General features: G+C 44.7%; 1 protein-coding gene across 3 annotated transcripts in view; it reads left to right on the top strand.

Moving 5' to 3' along the window:
* NEGR1 (neuronal growth regulator 1) overlaps positions 1-26816 on the top strand; it is a 241216-nt gene that overhangs the window by 190298 nt on the left and 24102 nt on the right. The window contains exon 7 of one of the 3 annotated variants that reach the window (XM_035333234.1): positions 21773-21814. The exons of 1 other annotated variant lie outside the window; for it this stretch is intronic. In XM_035333234.1, coding sequence (XP_035189125.1) covers positions 21773-21814 — 42 coding nt within the window. Of the gene's footprint in view, positions 1-11975; positions 12077-21772; positions 21815-26816 lie in introns of those variants that run through there. One more of the 3 variants, XM_035333236.1, reaches the window with a different exon arrangement.

Here is a 26816-nt window from a genome sequence, read left to right as displayed (position 1 = left end):
ATCATTAACAAAGTGAAAACAACATAGCACATCTTCTAAAGAGAAAATGCAAAAAGTGAAACAAAGGAATATTATGCTAGAAGCAGATAGTATTTGGTGCATTTGCAATTCAGAGAAGGTAACATTAAGGTTTGGCTTAATTTTGAGCAGAGCAGAGCTGAGTCTGTCTCTTAGTTGCTGCTGGGATTTTATCAGCTTTTTTGTTGGGATAATAAGTACCGTGTGCCAACTGTTAAAAAGCACTTTGAGGTGCAGAGGTTGAAAATGTCAGATTAGTACCAAGTTCATTGTTACAAATAATAAAAATACATATTGTCCATTATGAAAGAGGTGGGATATGTGAAGCAGAACGGTGTTAGAGAAAATGCTGAAATCTGGATCTGATCCCGATCTTCCTGAATGAAATATGGGGTTGGTGTTAGCTCCAAGGTTTGTCTGAAAGACTGAGAAGAAATTGCTTATTTTATACTGTGATCTTTCTGATTCTAATCAAAACAAGGAGAGGTTGCCAAAAGGTGGTGATCTAGGTTTCAGTTGGGAATTAAGATCAATTTACATGGGGTTGGGCATTTCTCCTTGCTCAGAGTTCGCATTAGCATCATCTAGAAAGAGTTTCTTTTTTTTATATAAAAAGAAAAACTCATACAGTAGCAAGATATTAAATATGGATTCCTTAATACTTCAGAGGGAATCTTCTCTTGTAAAATGGTACTTGCATTTTATTTTGTTGGCAGTGACAGAGAGTGGAACATATGTGCTGGTTCAGGTACGTGCGGGGGAAGCCTCAGCAGTCACTGGTTGGTTGATAGTCAAACACGGTGTTAAGCACAATCCGATCATCGCATTACTTGACAAATGTTAAAACTTAGAGGTGGGTGCTTTATTCCGAGGTGCTAGCTGCGTTAGCACGGCACAGAGTGAGGTGTGGCTGCCCTGCATCCCACGGTGGGAGCTCGGGGACGCTGCGGCTGTGTCAGGACCGCGCAGCTCTGCTGTCGGGTGCTGCCCGCCGTCTTGGAGGGGCTGCTGATTGGCTGCTCCTCTCTGCTCTTGGTGTATTTTAAGGAAATTTTGTATAGCAGATAATCTGTATTTTCTTTCTTTGTACATTCCCATGCTACATGTAATGGGAAATTTCTCTGCGCACAGCTGGGAGCCCCTCTCAGGGGCAGAACCAAGCGTAGTCTCTGCTCTCAGGGTCTGCATCCTGTGCAGGTACACAACTCGAGGAAAACGATTATTTCTTCTGCTACCAGGAGGGTGTGGGTTTCAGTGACCCATAAATGCAACCTTGAGCTAACAGAAGTCACGCGGGGATGTCAGGGCTGCCGGTAGCAGCTGGCTGTGTGCAGCTGCAGACTCTGGGCTGAGCCGAGGGCCCGCGGCTGAACAGAGCGGGGCAGGACGGTGCCAGCGGGGCGCAGGGGGCAGGAGGCTGCAGCTGCTCCCATGGGGCAGGCACACCACGGAGTGCCAGGAGCCCAGCCTGCGGGGCTGGGGCATCCCACGTCCCACCAACGGAGACAACTTTGCCACTGCCCTGGCTGAAGGCTTGGTGGTCACGTCTAAGATCTAGCCATTGATAATAAATTCAGCAGCTGTATAATGGAAAGACTGAGCCTGGCAGTAAAACACAGAGCAGTAGTGATTCCAATAAATTAATAATCAATGGCAATTTGCTAATTATTCATGGCCAAGTCCTTCATATCATCCAAATGTGTTGTTTTTTGAAACTATTCCCGCCCATCCTGTGGCTAAGCTTATGATGTAGAGGATCCCCCCAGAGCACCGGCGTGATGATTGTTTGTTGGACAGTCCCATCCTGCCATCTATGGGCCTGATTTATCAGATGCTTAGCGCTGCCGTTGTTGGCTTTTCCCAGAAGCTTTGGTACTTGAGAAGAACGTAGTCTTTACTGAAAGTAAAGCATGGGCTTGCTGATTCATTAAACAGGTCCTGCAGGAAACGCGATATGGTATGGGCACAGGGCAGAAGTTCGATCTACCAGTGGGGAGTGGAGTGGCCTTTTTATAGTTCAGCTGATCTTGCTTTTAAATTATCGCAGTTTTAATTCAGGACAAAAGGCATTTTCCTACAACCAAATCTGCAAGGCCACCGTGATGGCAGTGCGCTATCATTAGCCCCCGGCGCTGAGGGGGGTTTATTCTGCCACCTGCACTGACAAGCGGCCATCAGGGCGGTGGTTGCATTGCTGCCACCAGCAGCGTCCCTGCAGGAGCAGCCCCTGTCCAGGCACCCTCCTGCCTTATTGCCACGCACAGCGCTCGCCTGCGTCCCAGCACATGGATTTGGGGCTGGATTGCTTGTTTTCTCTTTACCAAAGCTGAGTCACAGTGGAAGACTTTCTCCTCCGCCTGAGCACTTCTTACGTTACGGCAGGAAACTGGGCAGCCGTTGAAATCCTGCATTTGTAATCTGAATGTAGATTTAATCTGTACACCTCTAGAAACTATAAATCTACTTAGAAAGAGACTGTTCACAGAGGCATAAAATTCCCTGCTACGCGTGAGCACTGTGACCCAACAAGATAAGATACACACAAAAGTCCGGATTCTTGTAAGCCATCACCTCACAGAAGATGAAAACAATCATCGTGTCTCTGTTATACATGGTTTTGTTTATTCTTGGGCAAAGGTGTTACTTTGTTTGTGTTTTTAGAGAGCATCTCCTATACGTTCCTGAGTATTTTTTTTATGAGTGCTCTAAACAGCTCCCCTGTGAAGTGGTGCCTTCTTAAGGAAACTTGCAACACAGGGGAAGCCCCCGTGCCTGTTACTAGCAGCTGCCACAGAAATGACTGCTCTTAAAAGGCTGGGTTTGTCTTCCGCAGCTGTTCCGGGGGGTTGCTCTCGGAGGATGTGCCTTATGCAGAAATCTTAGGTACAGCGTCAGGAGTTGTTCTAAAACACAAATAACCGTGCAGGGCTGCAGCAAAGGTCAGTCGTGACGTTTGGAAGGGGAAGGAGAGCACTGCAAGGTGTGTGAGCAATGTGGTAGTGTTTTCTGTGCTAGTGTAATTGCTGCAGCTAAACAGAACTACTTTATTGAATAAGCATCCAACTGTGAACTTATGGTTAGTGCAACATGCTTATAATCTTGTCTCAAACATTTCTGCATGCCAGAAAGCACCAGACCGTGCCCTCGATTTATATGCGTTGATTGCATTGTGTCCTGGTCCCTACGTAAAGATTCCTAATCAAACTGCTCTTCCAATATTTTTAATACATTGAGTTTCATGTCTGAAATGCAAAAAAAATTAATATTCTTCCCAAAACCTAAAGTATCTCACTATAAACAACACATTGCATTTCACTATATGCGTGCTCCTTAGTATCATGGGAGCAGCATTGGATGTTCGTATGGTTTGGTGTCATTGTAAAACTCTGCAGTTTATTTTTATTGACTGAGAAATTGCATTTTACTGTATTTTCCTATGTGAAAATTGCTACTGTTTAGCTCAATAATGTTGGTTGACCTACCAAATTTGACATTTCTTGAAAGAAGTTTACTCCCTGTGGAAATTCCCTTTGTGTCCACAGTTTCAACCCTTGTCCAATTACCTAAGAAATATGTGGCTATTTTACCTTTGAAATACTGGTCCTCAGAACAAATCACCCTTTAATTGTCATTGTTTTACGTTGTGTCTCAGTCAGGTGGGACAGTCTGCACACACACACCAAGTGCTTCGATATATCCATACACCTGTAAAAATTCATGTGAAAAATCCTGTATTCCTTAGAAGCCTATTCAGAGCCTACTGCAGTCAGCCAAAGACATTTAATGATGTAACAAGGTTTGGCTCTGGTTCAAAGTCTCCTGCAGACATCACAGTGCAGAGAACTGGTTCCACAGCCCAGGCTTTTCACTCGAGGTGCCCAGTCCTGCCCCCAGGGCTGCAGTCCGTTCCCCGACCCGCGCCCCCAGCTCCTGCTGAACGTGCAGCAAAGGTCTCTGCCTCCACTTCCCAGGAGTGGTGTTGGACATGAAGCAGATTTGAAATCCATTCAAATCAACACCATTTGTAAAGGGACTGTAAAATGTCTGAGCCACCACACTTCCTTGTGGTGGCTGTAAGGGACATCGGGGTAAGGGACAGCCAGGTCCATGCCTATAGGTTTTCATGGTACATCCCTTAACGAAGCCAAGTTAAACCTTTTCATGGTGTGTTGTCCTGTCTGGAAACTCATAATCACTTCTGTTACAGACTGAAGGTAATTTGTTCTGTCCTTGGTTTTGCCTGCCATGTCTGAGCTGGCCTGGCTGCAGCGGGAGAGGCGAGCTGCCCTGCGAGGGAGCTGGAGCTGGAGCCTGGGACGGACACCCAGCTCCTGGTCCTGTGGTTGAGTCGGGGAATGGGAGAAGGGGGGTTATAAATCTGGGGGTGAGTGCCTTGGGGACCTGCCTCAAAGACAAAGGTATTCATCCAGGAGATTTTAATTGAGTGACTGTTTTCCTAATGGAAAACCGCTGCCTGAAAGCTTCCAACACCTGCAGTGTGATTCACAGGTGAGGCAGAAACCTCTCTTTTCTCCCCTTTCTCACACAGGGTAAAAAGCAGATGTATGATGCAGTTGAACAGTGCACAAGTAAAACTGAGTTTTCTTAAATCAGAAATACACCTGAGGGACAAGTTTCCTGAAGTCCTGCTGAGACAAGTAGCCCAGCAGTGTTAAAAAATCAGCGCCTTGAATTCATATATTCACACAGAATAAGACAAATGGCCAAATCTTCCATTTATGCAAGTCATAATAATTCTGTTAGATGTTGGGTTTGAGATGCTTCATAGGCATGCCAAGTACTGCTCCAGGTAGCAATTACTGAGAGTTTGGGACAAATTTTCTCTATATCCATTTTCCAGGTTGAGCTTTATTATGAATTATGTGACAATGTGACTGAGATGGGACTGGGTAGAAATAACCAGTCTGAGCAAAACCAGTCACGTATGATCCTCCTTGACATTTAGAAGAAACTTTAAAGGCCTAAGAGCATATTTGTCTTTGAGGGGAAAAAATATCTTTACTGTGGATCCTTACAGAAGTTGCCTAGTTGCCTTTTATGTTACCTTTTGTTAAATTTGTATTCATATTCTTACCACTGTGTAGTCGCAGCCATATGCTTTGGACACATATTTCTACTGAAAAAGGATGATTTGGAGAGGCTGAAGTATGTGTAGAAGCATGTCTAGCAGCATATCTAAATCTTCATTCTAATTATCAGTTAATTGCAGTGATTAGAACATTCAAGGTGATCTAAGGAGCTCCCTACAACATGCCCCTGTGGGGGTGAGGCACACCGGAGGTCAGAGCTCCTTTTGAACTGGCGTTTATTTTCATGATACAGAAGGGGTAGGAAAACTTGAAGTAAGTTAACTTCTCAGAAAAAAAAACTAAAAATCCAAAGAAAATGCATAACAAAGTGTGGGAAAGCCAGAAGTGCTATAAATACTCAATTAAATATATTTTACAACTTGGTCTGGTATGCAGACTGCAGACAAGATGAGAAATCCTGCAGACCTGGGGGGAAGGTTCATAAGGGGTTGTAGGAAGCAAAGGGTGAAAAATTCCTGTGTCAAGAGATTATCTTGTAAAGAAGAAGACGTACTGAAATACTGGCTAGCCTACAGAAGGTATATTAGGATGTTTTCTCTTAAAACAAGCCCAAAAGAGTTTTAACTCATCAGTGGCAGGTTTCAACCCAAATGCAAAACACTTGGTCGTTACAATATATTGTTGAATGGAGAATCTGTTTTTATAACACGTTGTTCAGGCCAAAGTTTATGGGACTTTGAAAAACAATTAGCTATTGATCAAGAATAACAAAAAAGAATAAAATAAAATAAAATAAAATAAAATGAAATCATGAAAAACGTAGAATTGATTTTAAATTCAAGACTTCTGTATTTAAGTGATTATCTGATTGCTAAACGTTGGGTGAAAGCCTGAATTCTGCTCATGTTACCTGTAGAGAGCTTCTTTTTTTATATTTTTTTAATTATTTTTTAACAGCAACACAAATATGATTTGACTTGACTAACAGAGAAGATGATTTACAAACTAAATTCTAGGTTATTTAACAGAAACAGTCACTTGAAACCAAACAATATTTATCTTAAAAATTTGCTTGCATCTATCATGCCATGTGTTCTCTAATAAGATTACCAAAAAAGTAGATATAGATGATCTCTACAGCATTTGTTTACATTTCCCTCAAAGCTGTGACATATTCCTAAGCATCCAGTTTGTGAAGTGAAGAAAATTAGAAATAAATTTCTTTTTTTCTTTTTTTCTTTTTTTCTTTTTTTTTTCCCTGCGGGAAAGCTAAAAATAGATTGAGAGGTTTAAAACTGAGAGCTTTTTCTGTGAGCCCACGCTATAAACACTAACTGTCTCTTCTGTACTCAGTCACCTAAGAAATAAAATGCTGAGATATTTCAATAAGCCTCTAAAATAAAGAACTCAAGCAATGTTTTCTTTAATTCCACCTACAGATTTATATGTTTTTCTAAACCTCAGACAACAAACATTAGCAGCAGATAGATATTTCTTGTAATATTAGAAATATTTAGTGAAAAAGACCTCTGATTTATTTTTCAGAAATGCACTCTTTTTTCCCTGCATTATCACAAGAAACAAAGCTGATATCTTGACTTTATGATGTTCTGCTCTGAGGCCTTTACAGCAGTAATCTGAATTTTACTATGCAGTAAGGTTCTGTTTCTGTTATAGACCTTTTCTGTAAAATAGGCTCAGATTTTCAGATTGTGCAATATTTAGATTTCATGAATTGTATTCAAACATAAAAAAGCCCTGAGAACCTGATTGTTTACATTCTGTTAATTTGCTCAGTTAAAATACTATACCTAGAAAAAGAATGAAAATTTTAATTATAAATTATGGGGGATGTGAAGGAGAAGACAACAAATCTCATGAAGTAATTACAGCATAAACTAAAGGTACCGCACAATATAGCACTGATGTACAGCTTTTATTTATTTAGCCAATAAAAAGTACATCTGGTGCCAGTCCCTTTTCTTTGCTAATGCAGTTGCTGAGCTTTCCACGGTGCTGCAAATCTGTAAGAAAATGTCCTTCAGATCAGAGGAACTAACTTTGGAGTGAGGTTCCAACAAAGTTTTATCTAAATCAATAGAGACTTTAATGCTTTTTAAATTATAGTTTTATGGCTAAAGATAGTTAGCTGTGCATTTTGTCATCTTCATTTTTAAGCAAGGTAATTCACTGTTCTTAACCTGGAGATGAGTTTAAAAAATAGATTCCTGATAAATTAATGAGCAAGTGGTTGATGTTTTGAGGCAAAATAGCACTTTCTGTGAAATACCAAAATGCTTTCCCTGAATTCCGATTTCTGAATTAAGAAGGGATGTGAAAAAAGGATTAAGGTTCCCCTGCAATACTTGTCCCCATCCTGTCTGAATTTCAGTACATCGCCCGTCAGACGTGTGGCTGTCCCACCAAGGAAGCTTTGCCAGCCAGTCTGTTTGTGCTTGCGAATGAAAGGCTTCTTCGTGACCTTTCTGCGTTTGCTCTCGACCAGCAGTCACTTACGGTGCTTCTGGGCTCTGTAAATATCGCTCCGCAGCTTGGTGCGCAGCCGGAGCAGGTCGGCACGTCCAGGACACACAAGGGGCAATGCACATGAGAAAGGGGTCTCGGCTCGATGTGCTCTTCGTAGCTGTTGTTGTACAGAACACCCTACAAAACCTGCATTAGTCTAAACAAAATGCCCCATCTGGGGAATGAAACTATCACTCCAACGCTTGTATGAAGATTTTCCCAAGTGCCTGGGGCTTTTCTTGGACATAAAATGCTCCCACCCATCCTCTCTGCGCACTCGCGCAGTGACGGACTCGGCACTCGGGGTGAGGAGGAGCGCGGCGTGCCCAGCCTGCCGGCAGCAGCTGCGGTGGGAGACAGTTACTGAGCTGCTAATTATTTTTAATTTCTTTTGGGAGCTCCGTTTGTCCAGGGTTTTGGAGCCGGGACCTGGCTGTGATGCTGCATGTGACAACAGAGTGAAAGGAAATTGCCCTTGAATAAATATTTGAGCAATGCTGGTCAAGCAGAGCAAAGCCTCGAGCAGATTGTCTCCACATGTTAATCAGTGCAATAAAGCCCTGCTTGGGAGAAGAACCATTTAGGCTAAGGGATGAAGCCGGTCCAAAAACGAATGGATATGGTCTTGTCATGAGCAAATCCAGGCTGAGAGTGGAAGATTTCTAACTGCTAGGACAGCTGGGTTCTGCAGCATCCTTCCACGGGGAGCAGTGGGGCAGACACAATTTTTTCAACCACAAAGTTTAGTGAGTTTATCAAAGTGATTTGTCCTCGGTGCTAAATAAATGAACCTAAGTCTGCTCCACAGAAAACAGTCACAAGAGCAGATGCAATTTCCTTTCTGCTGTTTCCCCTTGGAAGATGTGTGCAGGGAAGCCCCTGGTCCTCCTGCACTCCCAGTGGCACCAAGTGGCCTTGAGCTCTGGACATGGCCTGAGGTTGATGCAGTTCTCACCCTCTCCTCTGGGAGCTATCCACATCCGTGCACATCTCCACAGCCCAGTTTTCTTGTCTTTGATTTCGCTGAAAGTGCAGTATCCAAAAGAACAGAGAAGACATTTCTCTTTCCAGACATAATATGTTCAGCTCTTGCGTGCTAACGGTATCCTTACGATGTGTTCATGGTGGTTCACCTGTGCAACAGGGCTCCACGCTGTAGCACACTGCTTGGATTTACGGCTCGGGCTGAGGCGCATCAGAAGCAGCAGCAGAAGGGCAGGTCCTCCTTGGACATGGGCAGGGACTCCTCCTTGTTCGGGGATGGATATTCTGAGGCAGGGTCCTGACACTTGAATGATAGGTGATGTAGTATTTTGTACTCCCCTACCTTGACCAGGAAAAAGTTACGTGCTCTGACAACAGTCACCACAGTCTGAGGATCCATGATCCCCCACCGGAGAGGATAAGCGAGTTCTTTGCAAAGTACCTGCTGCTGTTTATGTTAGCCCACTGGTGTGTATGCTCAGATCCTCTATGTTCAGGCTATTTGCAGCAAACTTCTGCGCCTTGATCTCAGCTTATAATAGCTCCCTAGGCAATAAAAACATTTCCTTCCTCTGTGTGTCTGCATGATGACTTGCTCTAGAGATCTGTTTCTCTTCTACCTATTTTCTAAACCACACCTGTGCCAAATGAAAAACAGTTGTGCTTCTCTGTAACTCATTTATCACTTGAATAATCCACATGAACTTTCACCGTTGTGTTCCTCTCCTTTCTCTTGGAGGCTAACTCAGAGCACTTTGTAGCATTATGTGGCTCGTTTTTTCTTGGAAAAGTTCAAAGTCAAATCATATAATGTGCTCCTTCTGCGACTCTGGCTAGAGATGTGCAACTCTAACTCCAGCTTAATTAAGTTTCCTTTTACAGACATTATAGACGGTTTGTGAATTTCATCATGACATTGGCACATTTCACCATGTAATTTATAGAAATTTGTAATGATTCATTTGATAGGCATTGTCTGTGGATTTCAGTTCATCAGGGATCAGTAGAGCTATAATTACATAGTAATTATTAAATAATTATTCACAAATTGCTATGCCAGTGAGATCAAATATCAGAGCAGTTGAGCAGCATCTAGCTCTTCCAAGCACTTGTGATATACATACATGGCTGCGGAGATCAGGGTGCTTCCTCTAAACCTGGTGTAGCGCGCAGAGCAGGCAAGGAACTCATCAAAGCTAAAATGAAACTTCACTTCAGGAAAGAGTTGTCTGTGCCTGCATTGCCAGAGCTGGGAGCGGCAGGACAAGACTTCCACCATGCCACAAACAGCTTTCTCATCTAAGCATATACTTCAGTGTGATCCAATATCCCGTGGAAACATGGGACAAACAGAATTGATGTTGCTGCTGGCAGAGCGCAGCCTTTTGTAGTGCCCACAGATACAACCTTTTGGACAGCCCGGATCAGGCGTGCACGTGAGAGAGCAAGTGCTGCCAGGCAGACCGAGGAAAGCCGACGGGTTGGGGGGTCAGCCTTGGGGATGGGGCTGCCCCTCCCGTAGGGAGCTCGCAGCTCCCGCTGCATGCCCGAAAAACCACGGGCACCTCCCGTCAGTCCCCTGCACCCAGGCTGTCTGTCCTGCGGTTCGGCAGGGCGACAAACGTTCTTTTCTGACTCGGCTTTAGGCAATTATGTATTTACTACTTTATGCTTCTTGCCATGGACCTGGCAGAAACATTTGTTCAGCAGTGTTATCGGTGGCAGGCCCACCGCTATAAACACAGGAAGGAGGTAGCTCGGTGGCACGCATCGCGTTGCATCTCCGATGTATGTTTTGCCTTATTTGCTTCCAGAAATATAACGATGGTTGTGCAGATTTAAAGAGTGACCTCTGAGAACAAGAATATAATTGTTGGGAAGTGAGAGCAATGCTAATCATATGTTTCTGAACAGCAAAGATGCTAACAGATTTCTGTGTCTACATTATTCATGAGGTTTCAATGTATACATATGAATGAAGGACAGAGCTAAAAAGAAGCAGACCACTTTGTCACTTTTCCTTCATTTTGTTGTGGCCTTAACAGCTGTAAAAATAATTAAAGCAGCAGTTTTCTCTGGAAAACATCTGAAATAGGAAATAAGGAGAAACATGCAAATACAGTATGTCCTCTGTAATATTAGAACTTGAATACGTATATAAAATATTTTATTTAATGTAACTTTCATTATGTAGACATAATTAAAATATTGATATGAACTAGAAATCCAGTGAGTTTCTCTATTTGCTTCACCCTTTTTTCTTGCCTGTATCGTAGACCACACATGGGTGACATGACACCAGGAAAGGAGTAGACTCATTAGCAGTCTCATTAGACCTCTGGCATCAGAAGAATTTCATATTCAGAATCGTGGCCCTGAAAATTAGGCTGTCTATCTCTTCAGTTTCTTTGTTCACTGTGCACTGTGGCCATGCAGCTGCTCCGTAAACTTGAGCTAGGAGAACAAGCTGGGAAGGGGTTAGTTAAGCATTTATAGATTACTTTCAGTAGACTCTTAAGATGTTCTTTTTACTCTTCCAGAAGCAGAACCGTTCCTTCTCCTTCATTCATTTTAATTAAGAACCATGCCATTTATTTTAAAGCTTTTTATTTTGTGAGGGTCGTCCTCGCTGGTTCCCAGCGAGATGCTTCACATGTGCGATGGAAGGAAATTTTACAAGTCATATCCGCAACAGTGCTCTTCAGATAAAAGTTATGGGAAAAATCATAAATCATATGGAAGTCTTCTGAAAGACAGGTCCCCAGCAGATGTCTGCAAAGTGGCTCTGCCATTTCTGCTGGTTCTTGGTAGTGTCTGGTCACTGGATGCACAGCGCTGAGAGAAGCATTTTTGTTTGGCAGCAACGTCCTCTCGGTGCGTGTTCGCAGAACGCAGAAGTTCGGGCTGAGGTACCCGTCCTGTGGGAGCGCAGTTGGTAGAGTTCACAAACTGCGGGTGGTGTCCCGAGGATAGAAGCCGGGTGCTTTAGAAACTGCTGTGTAGACACCTGAAGGGTCCTTGATTGCTTTGGAAAAAAACAACCCTACGTGACTTTACGTGGCATCAGCAGTCTGTCCCTAATAGCTGGGTGGCCAGACAGCTTAGATAATTGTGATGTTTGGGCAAAAAAAGCAAGGTCTGCAAGTTCTGGGGTCTGCGCTGAAACCTGTAAAGATCTCATTATGCAAATTATTTTTCTTCCTTGAAATGAGTTATGCTTTGCTTTTTTTGAGTACTTCAGTCTTGTGAATATCAGTGCACGTACAGGACCTTAAACTAGTGGATATATTTCTGTAATACTCTAAAAGAAGGCCGCACTATGGATGGGGGCTTTTGCAGAAATCCCCTTGCTCAGGAGAGAAGTTTCCCTGATTTGTTCGTCTCCTCAGACTACAGACATTCCTGAGAAAGGTGAAGCCTTGAGCAAATACAGGTGCTACGAAGGCAAAACTCTTGTCATTGGGGTTGGGGGGGAGTGCTGAAACTGGAAACTTTAACTGGCAAGAATATCAAATGCATGACGGGTATTTTAAATAGTATTTTGAATGTGTTGTGTGTGGTTCTCTCATCCAGCTGAAAAAAGAAATACATCCACCTCCTGGACAGTTTTTTCATGCTATAAAATATTTTACCCCGTATAGAATGATTATTAATTCTGGAACTTAATAAAATGAAAGTTAAAAGGAAAAGACTTCAGTAGGCTCCACAGCTAAGCAATGTGTTATTTTAGTGTTTTGGTTTTGTTTTTGTTTTTTTTCACAAGAAAATCAAATTCCATTGGAATTTTAAGTAAAACTCTAGAATCGTCCCAGTACTTCCTGCGTGCCAGCAAAGTGCGTGTGGCCTGGCAGTCCACAGAGATGAATTTCAGTGAGTGCCTTCATTAGCTTTCACTGAGCTTCTTTTAAGAGGATACACTAAATGGTGTCATGGTGTCATTAACGTAGTTTTCTACAGGCTTCAAAATATCAAAATATTTATTGAAAAAAAAAAATATCTTGCTATCAAACAAAACCTAGCTACCGTAGGTGCAGCGTAGTGAGGATGGCAAGAAGGATGGAATGTGTAAACTGCTTGGCAATTTCAGGTTTCAAATTCAAAGTTGTTTTTTTAAAAAAATGTCTGCCAGACATTGAGCTATTAAATAGTTGTCATCCTGTAATAAGGGAACAAACCATTTTAATGAAATAAACCATCACTTGGCAATTAAGGTGTAATAAGTCAAACGTGTAAAGGAGCTCAACTTGTAATTGCAAGATATTAATGGTGAGTAAAAGACACAGAATAAATTAAGGTCATGTCTGTCCCCAATCCACTTGCACTTTCCGTCCAAAAGATTTATTATTAAATATGTTTTTCCATTTACCATTGTACTCAAACAGTCTTTGGTTTACCTAGGCTTAAGGAGCTTTATTTCAAAGCAAATCATTAATCTTCAGCATAGCTGACATAGCCCAGGGGAGATTAGATTAAATAAGCCTGGTTAATTATCACAGGCCAAAAATGGAAATAGTTGTGAGGTTTTTCTTTCAATTAATCCATATGTTAGAATTTGATTGCCAGCTACATTCTAGACCAGTTATTGATTTATCTAATACATGGAAAGTCTAAATATTGTTACAGCAAAATCCAGCAATTTTACTGATGCAGAATGAAATGAAACAAGCTTTCTTTATTCTTATGTTACAGAATGCTTTCCATATCATCTATAAGTGTGCTAGTCTGGTAGCACCATGTTTTGACATTTTTTCAGGTAGAAATGGCACCCTCATTAGATAGGTGCTACTGCTGCAGCCACCCGTCCTATAATGAAATATCGCATAAAGGTGAGGGGAGTGGTTCTCATGCGCTATGTAAAAGCCATCGTAGTGTGAATATGAAAATCTAATCATGCATTTTCAAGTCATTTGCATTCATCTTAGCAAAACACATGGCGTTTTAAACTGAGTATAAGGAAATTGGATTTTTAGAGTATTGATGATTAATATCGAGATTGCAAAACACTAGAATAAATAAGAATAATGCTAGAAGGAGAAAAAATTGAATTAGTGCTGATGCTATGGTTTTGTCAAGTGAAATGAGTGTCCTTTCTTCGTTGTGTGTCTGGCTGCGCCCCTGCACACTCCTCTGCTTTCGTAAGAAAATCCTATGGAGCAGAGCGGATTTCCATACTCGTGTGTGCCGTATCCTAAAACGCAATTTCAAGAACCATCAATTTTTAGCTGAAGGCAACTTGTGCTTCCTCCCGTAGTCATTTCACTCATGGGATCCAAATACCTGAGGAGTGGCAGCAGCTGATGTTACAATGTTGAGGGCTACAGAAATCAAGTAAAATATTTCAGAGTTTTCTGTTCATCATAGTTACTGTAAAATAGGCTAGACTTTCAATCACCAGAATAATGAAAAATAATTTAAAAAATTATTATTATATCTCAGATGCATAGAGCTTTGCTTTTTATACTGAAATACAGTGTTTGAGTGTAGTGTATGGCTTTATTGATAATGGGGAATACTGTTCATTTTTAAAACTGGCATCCTCCTAATAATATCAATTACACTAACCAAAACAATTTCATTTGCGAGCAGCAGCAGAGTGTTAAAATAGGCTCTCTTGGTAATAAAAAAACGAGTCGATCGCTTTAACTCATCTCTTCGTCTGCAATGGCCCCAGTGACGGGCTGCTGCTGGTCCTGTGCTGGGAGGGTCTCCATGGCACTGGAAAGAGCCCCCTCATTTCTGTACATCTGAAGATTTATCCCTTCATGGTGGATTAGCATGGTCTTTGCCGTGGCGGTGACACCCACTGTGAGCGGCAGGAGAGCGCTGTTGGTGCCCCCAGCGTCAGCAGCCGTGCAGCCCAGAGGGACGGCGGCTGTCGCACCCGGATTTGCTTCAGGGAGGCTGGTAAGTGGAAAGATCATTGTTAAGCCTCTGGCTCTTCCCTTTCTTAACATGGAGCAGTGCTGGCATGGTTCAATGTCAGTGAAAGCCTTCTGTGTTTCGTGATGTGTGGCTTTTAAAGGCCTTGGTTGGCAGAGTGTATCCCTACAGTCTTCACAGACTGATATATATCTATATCTATATCTATCTAAAGTTTAAATATTGTTAATATTTAATTAGAATATTTGAAGCAGAACTGGGCCCCGGCAGTGCCATCCACAAAGATGCTTTGTTTTCTGTTACTTCGCAGGCGATTTTTTTAAGGGGTAAAAACATCTCAGCAGACTCAGAAGGGCAAGTACTGAGTCCAGGTGCTTCACGTGCCTTGTCCTTCCTAATTTCTCATTAAAGTACCTGGAGAGCAGGGGCTGGGAAAGGTGCTGGGAATGGGAGCTTGGTGTTGTCACAAGTTCTGCGTATTGATGGGTAATATTTTGCAAGCTGTAGTGGAGGCCGGGGAGGAAGGGGAGTGGGAATATCGACTGACCCCTCTTCTCTTTTTGTGTTTGTGCAGAACCAGAGCTGGAAAAGCAGCCACCTCTGGGAGAACGAAGGCCTTCATCTGACGTGGTCCCGTTGTGTTCCACATTCCTGCAAACCTCGCATTTTTGTATCTTCACCATTGCCATTCCCTTCTGGGATCTAGCGCTGTACTAACGTGTGCTCAGCAGCCCCACCAGCACGGGGGGTGCGGCTGCAGGGGAGCTGCGGTGCAGACCCTCCCCTGCAGCCCGGACGGGGTTGTGCGGGGCCGTGCAAATAAATTAACTTGCAACACCAAGGGGTTTCGGTGACTACATCTACGCTGAACAGCAAGCAGGCTTTGGTTCTATCAGATTTCTTTTTAATTCGATTTTATTGAAACTTGCCATGTTAGAAAACTTGCAGTGTTTGCAAGTGCAGACGGAGGTTGTTGTAGCTCCCGTGGCTTTACCGGCAGACCCCCTGTAGGGGACCGCAGCGTTTTGTACTGGGCGCATCCAGCACCCGACTGAGATCTGCTGCGGTCCTGAATTATGGTCCCACTCTGCAGATGGCAGTGTGTCAATGAAGCTGTTCACATTGCTGACGTGGTCAGCTCCACACGGACAAGCTGTGTCTGGGAGAATGCTGAGGACACCCTTCTGTGTGGGACTGTGCCGGTTACGTTTCAGCACAGCGGTGCTGGCAGTGGGCAGGGAGCTGCGACGCCGTTAGCAGCAGAGTGGGGGACCAGTGGTAACTCACGGGGAAGGGCGGTTCAGCTGGGGTACGTGGGTGTAAGGAGTAATGATACACCCATCACTGTCACGTCCGGGCATTGGGAATGGGAGATGTGAAGGATTCTGGTGTTACCTTGGGTGCTGCTGTGCCCGCTTGTGGTGGTTTGGGGAGATGGGAGGAGGGGATGGAGCCCCTGAGCCTGGGCTTGCTGCGGTCCTGCCCACACACTGGGGGCTTGCAGGCAGGTGTACTACAGGCAACAGACAGAAGCGTTGTCTGCTTGCTTCTGCTGAGGTTTTTTTGTATTCCCTTGGGAAAAAAGGTGGCTACACACCACTGAGATGCTGGGACTGGGAGAACTGCTGGGTCAGCGAGCATGAACCCCTCACGGTGCAAGCGGCTCCTGTGCAACCCCTTCCCAGACTGGCTGGGTTTCCTCTCAGCAGGAGCCGGTTTTCCTTCACAGGAACCCTGGTGGGAGGCAGTGCGAGGGCAGCAGTGTGTAAAGGCTGCAAGGCCACTGCTGACCCCGAATGTGCCCGCGCTCGGTCCCTGCCTGTTGCCCCGTGCAGAGCCCGACCGCTGCCCGTAGTGCCCTCCCTGACCGTGTCCGGGACTCTCAGCCCTGCTGGACCCGCTCTCCTCTCACCCCTGTGAATTCACTGCTGGTTTGATCATTTTGTGTGCAAATGTATTAAAACCCCTCTGATAAGAGTACCCTGAGCTGCTTGAATTTTGCTTTAACTTCGGTCTGGCAATTTCCATTTCATTATTCAGCATGCCATTTTTTAAGCTTTTGCTAAAACTGAACCGAGGAATTATTTTTAGGTCCATGTTTAATTTCTCCACCCTGCCTTTGTGAATAAAGCCGCTTGCATTTTTATTATTGTACGTGTCTAAAGAGTGTTTCGCAGCAGGTTGCTGTAGTTTCCTTTCCACGGAAGGAAGCTTGGGGCTGGGCAATTCCCTCCTCATCCCAGCTCTGCTGGGGTTCCCAGGCATAGTTTCTTTAATGGCCAGTCCTTCTTCCTTGGCAATTTTCCTCCTCGTGCTTTGTAGCCTTTCTTAGGGTGGTTTCCCATTATGTTAAGAGGTTTTCTCTGCAAGCTTTTTCTGCCTGGGATCAGAAAGATACCATCTCCTGCCTCTTGCTGAAAGGCAGTGTTAAGTGTCTGTGACATCAAGCTGCACCTCCTTGTCCTAGATTTCTCTTTCAAGGTTTAGAGCTGTAGTTACAAGTCTATGGGGTTTATTCTTCCACTTTATTTAAATTCACTCATCTGCTGATTCTCTAAGATTATTTCCAGCAGCCTGCTCTAAGACATGCTCACCACTGCCAACCCAAAATGATTGTAGAGGAACATTGCATTTTCAGTGACTGTGTGGTAAAGCTACCTGTCCATCTTATGCCACGTTCCCCGTTCCTTCACCTCCGAGATGCCAGCCTTTACACCAAGACCTGCGGGTGCATTTCTCTATTTACACTCCCTTTGTCTTTATCAACATCTGACTTTGCAGATAAGATTTCATTGTTTTGTCCTAAGAAGACCTTTCTCTACCTTTCTTCCTCATAGCCAGACTAACCCAGATAGCTCATTGTACCCGTGTTACCAGTTCTTACCTCTCTGTACCCCCTCACAACCCTGCTGGAGGTTGCGGTGCTCTTTGTCTGGTTGCTGCCCTTTCCCACCCTTGCTCCAGGCACTGCAAGGCGTGTGAGCACACTTGTCCCCGCCTTGTGGCCAGGACTCTTTCCGTGGCTCACAAGCATCGCTGTCACTTCTCCCTGGACACATCTCCCCTTCGTGTGGCAGCCACCCTGCTGACTGTCCTTCCCTGTGGTGGTTGTACTTCGATGCACTTAATCCGTCGGCAGTCAAATATTTTATTGGCAGTGCCGCCTACACTTGCCTTCCTTTCCTGCTCTTCCCACAGCGTTGCGGAGATCTCTTGAGCTTCTCCCAGGCCTCCCCTTTTCCTTCTCAGAGCTGCCGGTCAGCAGTGCCACCTCCGCCCAGGGTGTAACCGCCCTGCTCCAAAAGCCAGTCCGTAACCCCGCAGGCTGGCAGCGCCTCGGAAACGGCAGGGCAGGAGCTTCAAACTCCAGACGTGCCTGTTCCAAACCAGCGGTGTGAAGCTCTGCTCCTCCTGGTGACACCTCTGGCAGCTGGGCAGGTGCCAGCCCCTGTCAGAGCGTTTGTCCCAGGGGACCCGGTGGTGCTCCCTGCGCAGCCCACGCAGGAGATCGCCCCGTAACGCCGGGATGCTGCTAACACGGGCAGGCTGACAGCTCATATTCGTGGGGGTTACAACATCCAGGCCCTGGTAGAAGTTACTGCTTTCCTGTGTACATTTATTTATCAGCCAGTGCTGCAGCATCAGTATCGCTATGCCCAAGGTGCTCCGGTTTCTGTCTTTCGGTCCCAGCTTGTATTAATATTCTCTTTTGAAATGGTAAGATGCTGCTCCCAGTGTTCGCGTCTGTCTCTGGCAGTCAGAAACCACACGGCCTTTGGCTTCATTGCATTGGTAAGAGGTGTTAGCAATCTCCCCGGTGTCACTGCTGCCGTGCTCGTGACCTCAGCCTCTTGCACTTCTGCAGCAGGGGGAGTACAGCGGGGAGGTCTTCAGCTTGCAAGAGTTCTTCAGGGTCTTAAACTTAGCCTTGTACCAAAACATTTTTTGAACATTTATCCATACTTCAGGTGTTCAGCAAAGACAGCAAAGGCAGCAAGTTTGCTGATGAATACAGCCATGCTGTAGTGCACGAGAAGGAAACCATCGGTTCCTCACTTAGCAGAGCTTTATACAGAGTGTGATTACAGCTATCCAAGTGGTTAAGGTGCCGGAGATCTAATAGCCTCCCCACCAAGACATCAGCTGAGCTGAGCAACGTGCTGCTCCTAGGGCACATCACCCTTCAGGCAGTGCCTTTTTCTGTCCTTCCTTGTCACTTGGCTGACAACTGCCTCACCAGAATAGATGAGCCTGAATTTAGCAGCAGGGATCCCACACGCAGCAACTCCTATGGCACCAAGTCTGTAAAGAGCGAACCGGAGAGATGGGGCAAACATGTCGTCTGTGCTCTGGGTCTTGAAATGAACCTAGGAAGCGTTGCTTAAGGAGAATTCTCCACTGAAGTCACAGAAATGTCCCAGAATATGAAGTTTTGCCATTATACTTTCGTATTTTTCCCACAACCTTCCTTGAAAATCTGAGCGCTGCTGCTCTTGTAGCAGTGGGGTCCAAGGGCACTGAGGTACAGATGCTGCCCGCTCCCCACACATCCCTTCCTCCCTGGGCTACACAGACATCATGCATTTTAACGTACGGCGCTTCCAGAGAAACCAGCTGGTTTTGTTTTCTCTCTGCAGACCTGAACAATTTCATAAATAAAGATTTCCAAGGAGTTTTAGAACTAGAATTTAGCAACATCCATTGCCCCAAATCTTTGTTCTATTAATGTATAAAAGCAAGATCTTTGCCAGAGTACACGGTATTCCAGCCCTTTCTTGCAGTCTCGGTGATGCTGCAGTTCTGTGGCTTTATGAGGCACCACCTTTAAGCACCTATGATTAAGTCTAGATCCCACATGTGCAGAAGAAACACAAACCTAATAAAAATTCTGCTGTTTTAGGTACGATGTTTTGCCTTTTAATGAAAAATTGTATTCAGTAAGTGTTGTCTTTCTGGATCGTTGCAAAGAATGTTGCTCTGCAGCAAGAGGAATCTTTCCCTTTACAGGAAGCCATAGCAACAAGAGGGGCTGACTTGTGAATTTGCAAGAAAAAGATCTTGTAATTTTAGGGCAACCCAAAAAATAACTTTAGTCATCATTGTACACTGCATTTGAAGCAAAGCTGATAAATATAGGCGAGAAGCAAGATGTAATTACTCAGAACATTAAGATTTGGAAGAAATGAAGGACTACTAAGGCAAATGATTATAAAATTTGTAAGACAGTTGTTAAAATACGAAACCGAAGGATTTTTGATAATCCTTTAGGTTGTTGTTTTGTGGGTTTTTTTGAGTCTCTTGTTCTGGCACAATCTCCCCTTCTCCTGGTAGAATGGTGTTTGCTCTGTGCAGGCGTACAGCCCTGTTTCACAGGCAACGTTTCCCTCGGCAGCAGGGGGATTTGGTGGTGCTGGGCTGCCCTGCCCCTTGCCCGCAGCACCATCCCCTGCCCTCGGGTCCTCATCAGTAGGAGCTTTCCCTCCCCCTTCCCCAGGAAGGCAGAACTGGTGTTTTAGGCTCCAAACCCACACCCCATTGCTATGGCTATTGCGCAGGCTTCCCATCCGTGCCTGTGTAACAAAGCCAATGTTTTTTTAAACTTACACATTGCTGAAATCAGTTGAGCTCATCAGTCATCACTGTGCAATCATTATTTCTGCAGCCTTGTCTAATTTTGTGTTATATCTGTGAACATACTGGGGAAAAAAACTGCGTGCACAGCAATCAGTTAGGCAGCGACCTTACCTGAGACCCAACGCAAACCCCAGCAGGAGCCCCTACGAAGGTTTGTTCCCTGCAGTGGGATTGCCTCGGGTAGAGTCGTTCTGTGCCTGGTGTCCTGTAAGTGCTGGGATGCTGGAGAGCACCCACATGCCATCCTCCCGGGGGCGAATCACCGTGCCGGGACACCCGGGCACTGAGCGACGGTCACAGCTCTCCCCAGCTCCCCTCCTCGCCCCTGTCCCAGCTGCACAGAGTACCCCTGAGCAGCAGGGGGACGTCTCAGTGCTGCACCTTGAAGCCTTTTTATCTTAAAGGCTGCTGACAATGTCACCAATTTTAAATTTCAAATGAAATTGTAGAGTTGCAGTAATACAGTTGAAATTCCATTTATTTTACAAATTACGTGAATTTGTCAGTGACAGTGATGTGTTTGTCAAGAAGCCAAACAAATACTTTTAAGACCAGAACCGTGCATCTGTATGGGCAGAACTCTTAGTGCCGGTAATTTGGTAACGAAACTTTGTAACTTTTTAATTGGGAAAATGTTTATCTGTTACTTCACTTAGAATCATTTTTGCATCACATTGACCTGAAAAGTAATTGTTGGAGAAAAAGTGCAAAATTGGATGAGCATGGAGAGTGTGTTCAGATCTTCGGCTATTACCTGCACATCCATTGTTGTCAACTGACTCACATTTTTTTTCATTAGTTTCTTGTTATAGTCAAGATGCGGTCAATGATCTTTTGAGCTTGGTAATTTTGTTAAATCTTTTTTATTACAGTTATTGAATTGCTACATTGAAATGGTAGCTTGCTTCCATGCAAGATTGATTGGATCTGGTATTTCATTTTGCATAGCACTATACGATGCTAATAAAAAGGCACAGGATAATGAATTTTAAAGTAAAATTATAATGAAATCCACAAATGATTGTTTCATTAGACAGAATGCTGGAGAATTGTGGTCTTCTGTTAACTTTTTCTGTTGTTTGTATTGGTCGCCCCAGGTGAAGTAAACATCTTCAAAATGTGTTTGATGTTTTTGATAAATGTTTTCTTCTGAAAAGCTCAATAATTAAAAAGATTGCGTTTTTTAAAGTTCACTAAAGCACAAAACTATTTCTTAAAAACATTCTATGCTTAAACTTGTTACCTTGGCTTATATCCATCATAAGAAAATGCCTTCAATACATTGAGGGGAGGAAAAAAAAAAAAAAAAAAGCTTTTTCTAGGCAGGTTTCAGGGTATCCCAGGAGAAATGTTTCTGAGCTTGAGAGCTTCAAGGGCAGCTCTGCAAAGGTGCCAAGCAAGAATATTTGCATATTTGGAGTGTGATAGTCCTCGTGTTGTGCACCACTGACACATAATAAAGTAGCTGGAAAAAGAAAGACATTGACGTGTAGTTCACAGAAACACAAGTCTGGTGTACTGCATGTTTGTCCCCGGCCTCGGATGGCCAGCTGAGTCTTTAAATAAAATCGTTGTGTGTGTCTGTTGCATGACTGTTTGCTGTCTCATTCTGTATTTGTCTTCCATGTGTGATTAACTCCCAAATGTTCTCTTTTTTTTTTCCTTTTCCCTTTTTGTAGAAATTATTGAGCCTACTACCTCTAGTCCTGTCTCAAGCCCAGGTCAGTATCCACATACATTCACAAAGTATGTTTGGGTACTTTTTCTCAAGGAATCATGACTGATGCATTGCCATATCAATAACAAGAATTGATTACGGGCAGTTTTGTTGTGGTCGTGCTGAACCGTCTCCTTCCTGTCTTTGTGCATTCATTGGTTTGTCTTCCCTCAAAACGTTTGTATTTTATTCTGTTCTTAAATTTCCCCTTTTGAGAAAACCCTTCCTTGCATCTCTCTTCCTCTCTCTCATTCTTTTGCTGCCCCAGGGCTGTGTCGTAGATGTGCACAGGGCAATGCAGCCGTGCGGTATAATAATTGTGTGTTTTCTCTGTGATAACCTGACTGTTCTCTGCTGTAAACATGAACGTTGCTTTGAGGCTTAGACATTTCTTGCTGTGTCTCTGCTGAATAACCCATAGGACAGCTCTAGGTCACTGCTCTAGGTCCTCCTTGCTCGTGCTAGGTACCAGACGGTGTTCCTAAAGAGGTAAAAGCCTGCTCTTGTGCCTGGCCATCGGTAAGAGGCCCTGACCATTTGTGGTGGCTCCCCATTTATGGGGTTTTCCCGTTTTTCTCCCCAGCAGCACGCCGCCAGTGGAGCAGGTCAGCCCGGGGCTGGCCTCTGCCCAGGGGCTGCCCAGAGCCTGCTAAGCGATGGCACCGGGCCGGCCTGAGACAGCACGGCCAGCGGGGGTGGGCTGGGGCTGGGACTGGCTAAATCGTGAGCCTCTCACCCCCTGCTCTAGCTCCCATCCCTCGTTAAACGCCTTCCCAGGATGTGATTACAGGGCCAGGCCGAGCAGGTTGATACTTTTTCTGTGTGCATATGTGGTAAGAGGTGCAATGGTCAGGTCTCCTCCAGGGTGGGGAGTGGCACTGCCATTGAGATGTGCTGTTTGTCTTTCACAATTAAATAGTTCCGTGATGCTCCCTTTACTTTTCTAATTTTAGCCTGGTAAATATCCGGATAATGCCATCAATATTGCTACAAAGTCATAGAGCTGCAGAGGCAATTAGACACGAGTCCCTTGTGTGCTGCGATCGGCAGCGGGGAGGGGTGGGACATCATGGCACAAAACCCACGGTGCTCTGTAGCTGATGACAACAGTAAAACAAGATGTGTAACTTTGTTTAAAGTCAGAACCATTCAGCGTTTTTTTTAATACATTCTTCCCCATACTCACTCTGATTCTGTTAGCAGGACTGGGAAATTGTACTAATAATGCCATTGTTCAGGAATAATACTTGATCTTGGCCTGAGAACAGGGAAGGCAGTAGTTGTATCCATTTTGTGTAGGCTGCATTCATTTATAAGCCCACGTTTTACTTCTGCAGCGGTCGGACAGGGATCAGTTTTATTTTCTTACACGAGTGTAGCTGCTGAGCGGCGGACTCGCATCTTGCTTCCCTGGATAGCGGGACTTCGTGAACTCGGTATTCCTGTATCAGTAGTAGCAGCGTTGTAACCTGCAGGGCAGTCTCCTTGCCGTGTGCCCAGCCAAGCACCGCAGGAGCAGGCTGGCTGAGGTCGAAGCCCGAGGAGCATCTGCTCCGACCCTGCCGGCGGGGACAGCCAAGGAGGGTGCGCAGGGCCGTGCCCAGCTGCATTTTGGTATCGCCACGGCTGCAGATGCCACAGCCCCCCTGGGCAACCTGTGCCCAGCGCTGGGCCACTCTCAAAGCGAAACAAAGATTTTCCCTTTTGTTTACATGTAATTTCCTGTATTTCACCTTGTGCCCGCTGCCCTGTCCCATCAGTGGGCCCCTCTCAGAAGAGCCGTCCCCATTCCCCCATGTGCTGGGGTGAAAAACATGCACAAAGCAGCACAAGTGCATTTCTCCTCGTGTCTTCCATCGGTCAGAAACTGAAGCATCAGCCTCCGTCCTGAATCTAGGGCTTGCAGCTAGTTAATGTATTAGCACTGTCACTGGTAACTTCACTGCAGCCTCAGTGGGGGCTTTTCCTGGAGAAGGTCTCGTTGCTGGAAGGAGAGGGGTCCTTCTCAGCAGGAGGAGTGCAAATGAACAGACGCTGGCGTCTTTGGATGCTCAGGCCTGGAGCTGCTCCTGCCTCTGGCTCCTGCAGTTCGCTTGTCTTACTTTCTCCGTTTTGCTTAAGCACTGGTTAGGCAAAGAACAATAACAGTAACTCCCACCTAAACAGCCAAAATACCGCACTGATGATGAGGTTCCAGCATCTTCTACTTCTCTTAGTGTGCAAACTCTGTCAGCGTTCAAACTGGTACATATAAAAGACCTTTCATCTCACTCATTTTCCTTCTCATGTTCCGTATAATTACTCTAAGTAACTACTTCTATTGTTAACACTTCTATTGTTAAAAGTTATTTATAAGATATATGTGTAAAATTTGATTACAGAAGTTTTATGACATTTTGGAGATGTTCATAAGCCATGTGACAACAGCCTCAAAACGTCTTTCAACACTTGCCTATCAAAACCAATGTGGTTTAAAAAAAATCCCTTAACGACTCCTTGCAGTCCAAACAATAAGCTACAAACCACTCAAAACATTTATAACAAGTGCAAAACTAAGAGTGTGCTTGAGAGCCGTGGTCACGTGCGTGCCTTCCACTTCTGGAACACTGGGGAGTTCACTTTCTCCATCTTTAAGCATAAATGCTTAAAGCACATAGAATTAGCCGCAGAAGTTAAAAATTTGGGGCCACAGTTGGTATCTGTTTTGTCAGCCATTTCCAGGAGCTGTAGTTACTTTCAAGTCCTTCATCCTTTAGCGTAATTAGTTCACAGGTGGTGTCTGGAAAGTCTGTGAAGAAGCTGCTGAATTCTTAACGCTGACTAAATAACTAACAGTGACAGGTCAGAGAGAATAATTGAGGAATCTTCTTTAATTAATGATTTCGCATGTTATAAGGCACTTTTATAAAAATTGGACTTAGAGAGAGGGGGCTTTAACTTATTTAATATTCTCAGGAACAAAACCTATGCTTAAATGAGCAGTCTGGGCAGGTTGGACAGCTCCTTGAACTTCAGCTACTTCTCCCTGCTCTGCCTCACTGCATAGCTAGGGTGGTCTAATATGTCAGGACACCAAGACTTGCTGAGGGAGAGTAGGCATCGAAAATATATTACTCCTATTTAGTAATTTTGTAATGTTTCATGTTCATAATGTGTTGTTGACATTTCATGTATTTCAGAGGCAGATGTGAAATTCCAGCATGGTGCTCTGCTGGATAAAAAAAAAAAAAAAAAAAAAAAAAAAAGCAGTTTATGTGTTCACCCAGTATTATACATCTGCATGCTCTATACAGCGTGCAGTGTGTTCGTGCAGGAACGTGCAGCAGCTCAGTGCGGGTTCTTACACCAGTAACTCCTCAAATTATACACCGGCTACACCATGGGGAGCAACTGCCTTACAGGCATTATATTCACCTGCTGTTACAAGCAATTAACGTGTGTTTCAAAAACGTTTCTAAATCAGTCTGTGAAACAGCATTCTCAAAATCTGTGGAAACAGGTAAATGTTTAAGTAAAATGCATGTTTCAAGTTACAGTCTATGCTCTGTGACATTCTCTAATCTTCCAAGACTGCATCACTTGAGAAGAAGTATACTGCTCACTGCTTGCTGATTAGATGTATTGTTTAATGTAAGAAGGACTACTTTCTATCAGCTGAAAAACAGGATTAGAAATAGGTCATTGTTAGTCCATTGATAACCTACTTGCTAAACTAAAATGTAAAATGCAAGAGTATCTTTTCTGATATAATATTGCCTACAGGCCTTCTGTCATGGGGGATTTCAATATTAATGAGTTTTCCCACAAACCTGAGAAGCCCACAAGGGTGGCAGAGCTGCTCTGACACTCACCAGCTCACTCAGCCAGGGTTTCACACAGCAGTGAGAACACCCGAATATCTCAGAACAGAATTCATTGATCATTTTGCTGAAATACCATATTTTAACCAAGAAGTGCTCTTGGGAAATGCCAGGAAAGCAGTGCAGGGACGTCTTTGAAATGATGCTTGTAGCATATGAGAAGGGACGTGGGAGGCAGGCAGGGACTGCTGTCTGACAAGCTGCTGCTCCCCCAGTGCCCCTGTCCTGTCCGACACGGGGCAATGAGCCCCCTGCCCGGGGCTCTCGGTGCTTCGGGGCATGCTGACCGCCACACCGCAGGGCCTGGTCTCGGCGCTTTATCCTTACTAAAGCCATTTATCCACCCCGGGGCTGGGCGCTCCCATGGCAGGCTGGGGCAGTGAGCCCCGGGCTTTCCTTCTCCTCTTCGTCTGCAGCTGCGGCTTTACCGTCCCAAAGTATGCCAGGAAATCAGGTGTTTGCACGCCTGGCGTGTAGCACACCACGTGTGACCCCGCGCCAGGGTCTCCCAGGAGGGACCACAGCCACGTGGGACGGCAGCGCTGCGGCAGGGCCGACCTGCGGTGCTGCACCAGCACGGCAAGGGCACAGCAGTACCGGGTCTCCCGGCCTGCAACCGCCAGACAGTCAAGCTGCTCTAGAAGAACCTGCGTATACGGACATGTTGTGATTGAGCAACGAGAAGCTGGAGATCCAGAATGTGATTCATTAGCAAAAAGAGAGCAGTCTTTGTTTCTCTTTATCACATAAGGGTATGTTTTATGTGAAGGTTTTATCAGCCAGAATTGGCTGACTACAGTCATTCATAGAGGAATAAATATGCATATATCCATCTAGATGAGATGTGCAGCCATGTGCAGAACTTGAACATGTATATGTAACTGTGTATATATAACTTCTGGGAGGGTCCCAGCTCTGCACAGAATGTAAAAGAGTCTGCAGCTACAGGTTGGGAAGGCTCTGACAGCCTTGGGTTGCTGCAGGAGGGAAGGCTTGGGGGAATAGGGGACTTGTCAGAAAATGCCCATTTGAAAGCTCCACGAATATGTCAGTTTTAAAGAAATTCAAATACAGGACTGTTGAGTTTCGAGTGGAAAAAAAAAAATCCTGGCTTCCTTCCAGGCTACCCATCTTTTCCCAGGCTGC

Source organism: Oxyura jamaicensis, chromosome 8 (assembly GCF_011077185.1).
Source record: "Oxyura jamaicensis isolate SHBP4307 breed ruddy duck chromosome 8, BPBGC_Ojam_1.0, whole genome shotgun sequence".
In the NCBI taxonomy this organism is placed as follows: domain Eukaryota; kingdom Metazoa; phylum Chordata; class Aves; order Anseriformes; family Anatidae; genus Oxyura; species Oxyura jamaicensis.
Note: the sequence above shows the minus strand (reverse complement) of the source record. Positions and strands in the feature narration are given on the sequence as shown.